General features: G+C 34.6%; 1 protein-coding gene across 2 annotated transcripts in view; it reads right to left on the bottom strand.

Annotated features, from left to right (window-relative positions):
• Nucleotides 1-227: 227 nt before the first annotated feature.
• Nucleotides 228-9,951, bottom strand: part of SMC5 (structural maintenance of chromosomes 5) — a 115,498-nt gene continuing 105,774 nt past the window's right edge. Inside the window, exons 18-25 of one of the 2 annotated variants that reach the window (XM_010860636.1) lie at nt 8,502-8,627; nt 6,545-6,589; nt 5,991-6,086; nt 5,467-5,571; nt 5,155-5,274; nt 3,811-3,990; nt 3,636-3,731; nt 228-2,604 (exon numbers count right to left, since the gene is read on the bottom strand). In XM_010860636.1, the coding sequence (XP_010858938.1) occupies nt 2,461-2,604; nt 3,636-3,731; nt 3,811-3,990; nt 5,155-5,274; nt 5,467-5,571; nt 5,991-6,086; nt 6,545-6,589; nt 8,502-8,627 (912 nt within the window). In that variant the 3' untranslated portion in view covers nt 228-2,460. The remainder of the gene's footprint in view (nt 2,605-3,635; nt 3,732-3,810; nt 3,991-5,154; nt 5,275-5,466; nt 5,572-5,990; nt 6,087-6,544; nt 6,590-8,501; nt 8,628-9,951) is intronic. The other variant, XM_010860637.1, reaches the window with a different exon arrangement.

A 9,951-nucleotide genomic window follows, 5' to 3' on the forward strand; every position in this document is an offset into this window, starting at 1 on the left:
ATACTTTTTTCTGGTGTTTATGGCTTTATTTAGACTAAGATCGCCTTGCAGCAAGACAAGGGACTAAATTTTCTATCTTTTTGAACATAGATATACTGCCAAACAGTATTCTGTAAATGGTAGGCATTCAATAGACTTTTTAGCAAATGTGAAAACCAAAATGACTCTTACAAAGATTCAAAGTATATAAAAAACAGTGCTCATTTAAAAAGACATACACTAAAAGAACATGAAAATATGCATTTATTACCAACAAAGTAGCATTTCCCACAAAGAGTTTGTTTCCAGTTACACCTGCAGATACATAGTAGCAGGACAAAATTACACTCTTTTTTTTTCGGTGGTGCTGCACAGCTTGCAGGATCTTAGTTCCCCGACCAGGGACTGAACCTGGGCCCTTGGCAGTGAAAGCGTGAAGTCCTAACCACTGGACCACCAGGAATTCCCCCAAATTACATTGTTTTAGATACTAAAGATTCATACTCCAAAGAAAATAAACACATTTCCAAAAGACAATTACAAAGCAGCAAATCTTTTAATGCTAAAATCCTTAGGCAAATCAGTTAAGATTTTGTCATTACAAATAATTGCTTGTCACCTTTTAGGGTTTTAAATATTTTATTCATCAAATAAGACTATTATATGAAGTTTTTACAATTTGTAATTAAATCAACTTTTTCAGAAAATATGTGACATTTCAGGTGGCTGAGTTATTCTGCAGGACTTACTATTTTATTAATGTTAAAATACATAATTTATTCGCAGCTCAACTTTCAGTGTAAAACCAAGTATTTGTCCACCAGAGATACAAATGCTTATAAACAAGGTTTGGAATAATTATTGGCATATGCAAACTGAAATAATCTTCAAACTTTTTTCACACTGATGATCAGTTTTTAGAAATAAGATGACTGGCACTTAAACAATAAATGAACTACACCAAGCACATGTTAGTAAAGGTACTTTGATGGAAAACAAAGTATTTAACAACAAAACATTTGGTAAAACATTCATTTACTAACATGTTCCCAACATTTTCAATGTTTACATGAGTTGTTTGCACTAGTAAACATGTTATTTCAAACTATTTTCATAGTACATGCATTAGACTTAGTTTAAGAGGGGAAGGTTCTTTTAAAATTTTTATAAAGAAAAAAATAGCTTTTTAAAGAGAAAATGTCCAAATAAGAGGATGAAGACTTTTATTTTTTGACTTAACAAGATTTCAGTAGCTATTTAAGAACATACAAAACCCAAACTGAATGCAATTCTTCAATGTAGTCAAGCTACCAAGTCAAAAAAATAATTGTAATTACCTCTACAGATCCAATCCACTGTTTAAAGACATGTCCTTGATCCAGTTCTTTATTTTTACAAGATTTTAAAGAATAGACTGTTTTCGCACTGTTAATTAGTATAACTCAGAGATAAACAAATGATTTTCTAATCTGATTCTTCCATGCTGTAAGAACAGTTTAGATTTTCTAAGATACTGGGGTAGGATCAACACTGTAAATTAAAAGGACCTACACAAGCTTAAGGCCTAAAAATATTATGGTTTTAAACAAATCAATGCTTTTGCTCACTCTACATAACACTGAGAAATTTCAAATATAAACTGTAGAAACCAGTATAAGAAATGTTAAGAAAAATTTTACTAAAAATAATTATAAAAATGCTTTAGAAATTTAAGATGTAAAAATTGACTAAATTAAAAAAAGAAAACAAAAACGATTAAGCCCGAAAAGACCCACCCACATTTTATAGGGTTATTCTTTAAAAATTCTTGCCACTTTATTCTCTGTCAATCTTTTGGTTGCATTTTGCATCATCTAGTGGCCAACTTGTGGCATTTCAAAGAAGTCCTGCTCCCAGTACTTTCCCCTCCTTTGAGATACCAATACAACTACAGTATCAAGTTTCATGAAACTTTTTTTAAAAGGTTCCTAAAATCCCATTTCCTAGTGGAGATAAGGTAATCTTTTTAATCAGAAGAAACGAATAGATTTGTCATAAATTATTACTATACATTAGACATTTCCATATCAAATTTTAAAAATTAAATATAACACTGAGAGAAACTCGGACTTAAGCTATAGAGTCATCTTTAGACTCTAAGAGTAGTTAAAATTACTTTGCAAGTAAAGCTCAGGGTTCCCATGTCAACGAAACTTCTTGCAACCAATAATCCCTTCCACTGTAGTTCTGATTTGAGGAGCCAATACTGTAAAAGTGGGGACCCAGTCACTTATGGTCAGAGTGCTAAGGACACAAGATTTAAATTTTACTACCAGATGATGTTCCACAGAAAGAAGTTATTATGGTCTCTCTTCATCAACCTAATAGCAGGTTTCAAAAATAACTGATCCTTTAGTCTTAATGAATCTAAATTTTATTCAGTTGAGCCACACTTACATATAGGATTTAACAGAAAAGTCTCAAAGTTCTTGCCCTTCACTTTCATTGAGAAGGCTGAGTGAATGTAATACGGCGCCGCCGCCTTTGGAAAGCCTTTAAATTCCATCTGTTTGGTTCCAGCATATGAGGACCATTGTAGACAAACAATACTGTCATCTTTTCAGAATAAGGAAGATTTTGAAGGAGCTGTGAAGTGTTAAAACAAACTGTCATAGAATGCTATATATTAAGCACAACTTTCTGAACTTGCACGTGTGGAGTCAAATACATTTTATTTGTAAAATTAATGAAACTCTTAATGAAGTTCTCAACTCAACATACACTCTGCCAGATAGCGATTTTTACTTGAATTACCACATCTGAAACCTGGCCTAAGAACTCGTCAACATATCTTGGGAGCCCTCTATATTCACAGGCCAATGGGATCACACTGCTTCCTAGGTTGACCCTGGAAAAGTATATCCTCCAGAACTTTCCTAGGATAATTTCACTCTTTTATCCACAAAACACCTTTCAAGCAACTTCTATAGTCAGGTACTGTAATAGATTGGTAGCCTGAAAAGTCTATTAACAGGGTGGTTGGATTTACAGGCCAACAACAATAGGGTATTAACAGATCTAGCTACTCCACAGAGTATCTGCTAGAAGAAGAGATTATACTATTTGATAAAAACTGAATTTCAGATAGGATCTCCAATGAAATTTCTTAAAAAAAATCTGATTACATTAATAAAAACATCTTTGATTGCTATACAGCAGTTTCATAATTGACCCATAGCACAAGAGGTAACAAAAGAAAATTTCCCATTGTAATGGTTCTGTAAAGGTAAGTCTGTTTTTTATGTGAATAGAAGATTTTGAGGATACTTAGGATTTCCTCTGGGCCAGGACAGAGCAAACAGGCCTTTCTGAGGAAATGAGGAGGACCAGTGCTTTCTGTCATTTTTCAGTGCTAAGAGAGGAAGTTCCCTAGAGGAAGAATAAATGCCAAAAAAGCAGAGGAACTCTCAGCTCTAGAACATAATGCTATGCCTGCTACTTCCTTCCTCTAGTGATAAGCTTTCTGATTAAGTATGTTATTGGAACTTGTCCCCCTTTACTATAATCTATTTTGGGACTGTTCTGCTCATATTTACACATACTGGGCCAAAATCTACATGTTTTAGCCATAAGGGACTTCCAAGTACGTGAATATTTTTAGATTACTTATTACCTACCTTTGGTGTAATAAAAAAGTACTGAGATGTGTTTTCTTTACAAGCAGTATTTACAACCATTTCAAACACTCTTCGTTCATTGATTGGGTCCATTCCCTAAAAAAAGACAATAATAATGATTAGATTTAAATCTATTACAAGATAGAGTGAAACCCAATAAAAGAATAAGCAATACCTGATTGATTTCATCAACTACTCGGAACGGACATCTATTAAGCTCCTGAAGTGCCATCAAGTATAACATAGTAGAAACACTTCTTTCACCTCCACTTTGATGATGAGGAGTTAATTCATGCAGTTCAGTACTACTGCGAAATTTGACTCTAATTCGAATTCCATATTTATCATAATCTTCCTACAAAACATTTAAAAAGTTGATGAAAGGTGAAGAGTTTTCTCTGGCAATTTTATACTGTTTTTTGAAAATAAATTTAAGTTCTTTACTCTTGTAATTGACTTATTCATGATATCAATTTTATCTAAATAGATCTTTGGAGACCCCTAGAGCTTGTAGAGAGCAAGTGGTTCTAATATTGTTTCAGTTTATTTATAGTCAATAAAAAGTACCTGCTTTATAGAATGGTTCTGAAGATTAAAGAAGGTAAACCTAGAAATGCTTGGCACAGTTTCTGGCACAAAGGAAATATATTATAAATTACATGTTATTACAATACATTTCTTCCTTCTAGCAAGCCCAGACTATGTAGATGACAATTCTCTTGGCAGGTCTAATATCTTACTAAAACGTACAGTTACATGATGTTTGCAACCTTATCTTTCATAATAAACAGATACAGGAGTAATGGGACAAAATTCCTAAGGAGAAATAAAGGCACTACCTTGCCTTACATTTCTTCCTCCTTAAAAGAAATGCTTTATTAGGGAAAAATTTCAACATTTACAAAATTAGAACTCCCAAATGAGCTCAATCAACTAGTCTCAACTGTGATCCATACATGACCGATCTTGCTTCATCTATAGCTCCACCCACTCATTTTGAAGGACATCCTAGTTCATCTCTTCATGTATTTCTTAATGGAAATCTTATTTTACCCACAACTGCAATGCATGAAACGTATATAGTTCAAGAAATCAGTACCAAAATTTTTAAGTATTTTTGTTCTTGTAAACTCAAATTCTTGATCAAAAGGAAATCACTGATACTATTCTATATTTCAGTTATGTTTGCCAATTTGTGTATGACTCTTCAAACTTGAGGAGTGATTTCAAAGAGCAATGCACTTGTTCATCACAACTGAATAACCATTATTACTTAGGCTGGATATGAAAAGAGTCTGTAAGGTATTAGTCGTTAATCTCAGATGTCACCAAGAAGAACATCTTCAAAACAACAAGTGACCCTGATGGAATCCTATATATGGTCTCTTCTTTCCTTTGGACATTTTTTTTTTAATAAGAAAATTTTTCAGATATAACTTTAGAGTATATAAACAATTTACATATACTTTTAGCATATAATTAAAATTCTTGTCATGAAACATATCAAATGCAATTTTACCTCATTTTCTGTATGGAGGTCAACTTCACCAGCACACTGCATAGAACTAAAAAAATAGCTAAATTTTTCGTTAATTTTTTCTACCAGCTCTTTTAAAGGATTAAGCCACCTTTCTTTCACCTGTAAGTAAAAGCAATATAAAAATACAATGTAAAAGAAGTGTTATTACACCGATACAAAACTTTACATAGAAAAAATCAATATCAATCTAGTCCTGAGAACATACATTTTTTTCTTAGAAACGTTATTTCATTTTGCATTACTCTACATTCCCGTATTATTAATGCACATGAGAAAAAGTTGAATAATTACCTGTGAAATGTTTTCTCTATATTTATCCAGTTCAACTTTCTTTATCTTTAGTTCCGCAGTTAATTGCTCTATTTCTTCTTCTCTTTTTGTGTATTCCTCAACAACCTGGCAGAAAAAAAAATCTTTAAAATAATCTACCAAAGGATAAAGGTACAAAAAATTTTGCATCACATTAATTGAAAATGCCACTGTTTGTATGCAGTTAATTTATGTTCTTGTAACATACTAAAAAAATTTCATTAAAAAAAAAAAAAAAAGACATCTCAGTATTTCAGGTTAGCCTGAGTATTCTTTTTATAAAGAAAAGGCACAGAACACTGTGTTCCTTAGGAAGAATCTATTTAAAATTCTAATAGATTCAGAATCTGGCATTTAAAAGTACATTGTACTAGAGTTCTTGGTAATAATAAGCTAGACAGCAGGAACAGAGTGGGAGGCAAGTACTGGAGGGAACTGTGTGTTGGGGCGGGGGCAGGGTGTGCTGGTGGTGGCGACTGCAGTAGGCATTAGGGAAAGCAGCATACTGTAGGATTGAGTCCTGTGAAGCAAGATGCTCTTGATCTTTCCTCAGTTAATAAAGCATCAATTTCATCCAAGGTGTTTGGAAGATCTTGGAAAGCCTAAAGAATGAAAAAACTGTCCATTATTATAGGTAGTACAGTGAAAACAGTTCAATTCAAATAGTTAATAGTTAACGAAAATACTCTGTTGAATGTCTGCTATATGTTGAACAGCATGCTAGCACAACACAGTAAGGAATCAAAGGAATTACAAACATGGCTTTTTGCTTTCAAAAAGGGGTTTATACTTTAGAAGAAAACAAAATGTATATACTTAATAACACGAGCTAACACCTTAAGGCAATGTATTGATGTTGAGTATTAAAATAAGCGGTACACATCATACAGGTTATAGAATTTAGAGAAAAGAATTATCAGTTCATGCTACAGGAACTACAAGAAATAGTAAGAGAATTCAGAGACCTAGAATTCATCTCTGGGCCTTAAAGCAAACAGCTAGGGAAAAGTAAGGCAGAGGAGAGACAGGAGCTTGGAGAAAAAGAAAGAGCACTGCATACCATGGGGGGTGAGGAGTTGTGTCCATTTGGAATGGTGGGTACTTGCTGAATTGGTAGAATGGGTCCAGAATATGTGGGGCATTGAAAGAGAGCAAGAAGTTAGAACTTTATACTGTACTTGTGAAGAACTACAAAAGCATCCTAAGAATCCAATTACTTTGACAGTAGAATTTCACCACAGTACTATCTTCTGAGACCATACCATAGTAACAAATTAGAACAGCGTGGGGGCAGGCAAGCCATACAACGTTTTGTCGGCACAACTTGCAAAAGTTTATGTACTACAATGTACAAAATGAATCTTAAAACTCTGAAAAAGATCCTAACATGCCACAATAATCTAATATCTTAACCTGTCTTTTTTCCCTCTAACCTTCTGGAAAGCAGTTTGGCTTCTATAAGCTTTCAGATATTTATTGTTTGTTGAATCTGACTTGTCCTTTGAACTCATGTGCCACACACTTATTTCGTATCTTCATTTGATTCTAATAGACAAATTTAAGATGGTGAAACAACTCTGCAACTTACCCACCTTCCCCACCAATTTGAGCAAACCTATTTGTCCTTCGATATTTTCCATCTCAGTAATTGGCAAAATTTAGGGATTCTCTCTCTACCCTTCAATTCAAATGCATTAATAAGTCCTGCTGGTTCTGTCATCAAAAGATACCGCAAGTCTGTAAACTGCTCTGTCATTTGTGCTTCCACCCAAATCCACACCACAACAGTCTCTTGCCTGGTCCAAAGCAACAATCTCCTAAATAGTCATCTTCCATTCTTGTATCCTGACTTTATTCTCCAGATTGCAGCTGGAGTGCTCTACAAACGGCTGTCTTACCTCTTTCGATCTTCTGTTTAAAACTCTCCAGTGGACTTCATCTCAAAGTAAAGCCCAAATTCCTTCTATGGTCTATAAGGCCCTATAGGATCTGACTTCTGCCCTCCTTGGATAATAAATTTTAGCCTCACTAAGATTCTTTCTATTCTGAAACAAGCCAAATATACTTCTGCCTCAAGAGCTTTGAATAAGCTGTTTTCTCTGCTGGGAATGCTTTTCCCTCAAACCTTCACTTGCCTGATTTCTTCTGTTCATTCAGGACTCATCTAAAATAGTATCTTCTCAAAGGAGCCTTCTCTGACACTAGCCTCTTACCTTGTATTATTCTTCTTCTTAGCAGCTCCTGCTATTCCCAACATAATTTTGCTTTTTGATTTGTTTTCCCCACCCTCCAGACTAGAATATAAATTTCAAGAGAGAAGAAAGTATGTGTTTTGTTCAATGTGTGATAGAAGATAATCAAGGCATTACCCCTACCTGTCAGATAAAGCTTCAGGTCAAGGGGCTACCTACTCAATGTAGAACTGGCAGGAAAGGGCAGTATTTTCTCATTTACTAACTGAATGATCCGTCAGAATATAAAGTACACAAATGAGAAGAAGGAAAGGCTCTTTTCTTTACCAACAGATGTTAGTCATAAAGAATCCACTCCCAAAGAACCCTAAACAAACATCCTGATTTCCAGGAAAAATTTTCATTTTGTCTTTGTTCTTTGAACTATCACCTCTATGCACTGTTTCTTATATATCAATTACTAGTACTACATTTCCAGGAAAAACTATATCCCGTCTCCCAAACCTCTCCTAAAAAGGTGCTTGGAGAAAAAAGCTTTTTACTGGATGAATGTTTTGGTAGAAATAATTTTGCAAAATGATACCCGTATCTGAATAACTTTGGTACTACGCAATAAGACTAAATGGTGTCCATTTGAGTATCATGAAGAAAAAATTCATTGAGCAAAATTACATGCATACTCAGTTTAAAAATGGTGGCAGGGGGATCTCATTTTTTATGGCAGATCATGTTTTACATGCTCCTGTACAATGCCTAGCACATTTTAAGCTTAAAAATACTGTGTTAAATATGTTAACTCATAGCATTATATATTTTTATACTTACTGTCTGATATTCTTGAGGAACAGTCTGCTCTGCACCCAGGTTACATACTTGCCTGGCTCTCTTCATAAGTTCCTTGCATTTTTGCAATAATCTCTGTCTATTTTCATCCAACTCAATGAAATGTTGCTATTTTAAGAGAAAAATTTGGAAACTTTGTATGTTAATCAGAGAGCTCTTTTATTAATAAATATCACCACACTATATCACATATATTACTGAATTTTGATAATAGTAATAAGCAAATCATCCAAAAACCATATCTCAAATTATGACTGATTTTATTGCTAAGGTAAAGTTTGAACTTAAACTTCAAAATATATTAGGACATTAATAATATGGCATTCCTGAATCCCTAAAAGCTTTGAAATTTAAACTTAATTGCCCTTTTATGAAAGTTTAACCTATGTATAATTACACTCTAATAAAACAATATATACAATAATAGGCTTCATATCAGAAAACTCAGCAGAACCTTTAAATGATGTTTGTTTTCCAAGTGCCTTTCATGTAGTTATCATTTATTCATGGACCCATTCATTCCTTCACCAAATAATTACTGAGAACCTATTAAATATCAGTATTTTATCAGGTATTGAGCATAGAAAGGTGAATAAGATGCACAGTCATTTTCATAGACACAGTACCGATTATCCTTTGTATTCTTGGAGATTAAATAAAAAAGGAACTAAACCTATGTAATCTTATTCACATCCATCATGCAGTGTGGGTCTGGTCCTTCCTCCCTTGCTTCCTTGTCAAATTTGGAGTTCAGCCATCAGTGGTCTTCACAAAGTTTAATATACAAGTTGGCAAATTCTATTTCAATCAATTAAATAGTAAACAATGGTAGTGGCAATAATACTGTTTACTTGGTAAAGGTTCCCCCCCACCACCCCAGCAAAATACATAGATCAGGTCAGATCAGTCGCTCAGTCATGTCCGACTCTTTGCGACCCCATGAATCGCAGCACGCCAGGCCTCCCTGTGCATCACCAACTCCTGGAGTTCATTCAGACTCACGTCCATCGAGTCAGTGATGCCATCCAGCCATCTCATCCTCTGTCGTCCCCTTCTCCTCCTGCCCCCAATTCCTCCCAGCATCAGAGTCTTTTCCAATGAGTCAACTCTTCACATGAGGTGGCCAAAGTACTGGACTTTCAGCTTTAGCATCATTCCTTCCAAAGAATCCCAGGGCTGATCTCCTTTAGGATGGACTGGTTGGATCTCCTTGCAGTCCAAGGGACTCTCAAAGAGTCTTCTCCAACACCACACTTCAAAAGCATCAATTCTTTGGCGCTCAGCCTTCTTCACAGTCCAACTCACATGCATACATGACCACAGGAAAAACCATAGCCTTGACTAGACGAACCTTTGTTGGCGAAGTAATGTCTCTGCTTTTGAATATGCTATCTAGGTTGGTCATAACTTTCCTTCCAAGGAGTAAGCGCTG

The sequence above is a fragment of the Bison bison genome, unplaced genomic scaffold (assembly GCF_000754665.1).
Source record: "Bison bison bison isolate TAMUID 2011002044 unplaced genomic scaffold, Bison_UMD1.0 scf7180017864469, whole genome shotgun sequence".
NCBI lineage: Eukaryota > Metazoa > Chordata > Mammalia > Artiodactyla > Bovidae > Bison > Bison bison.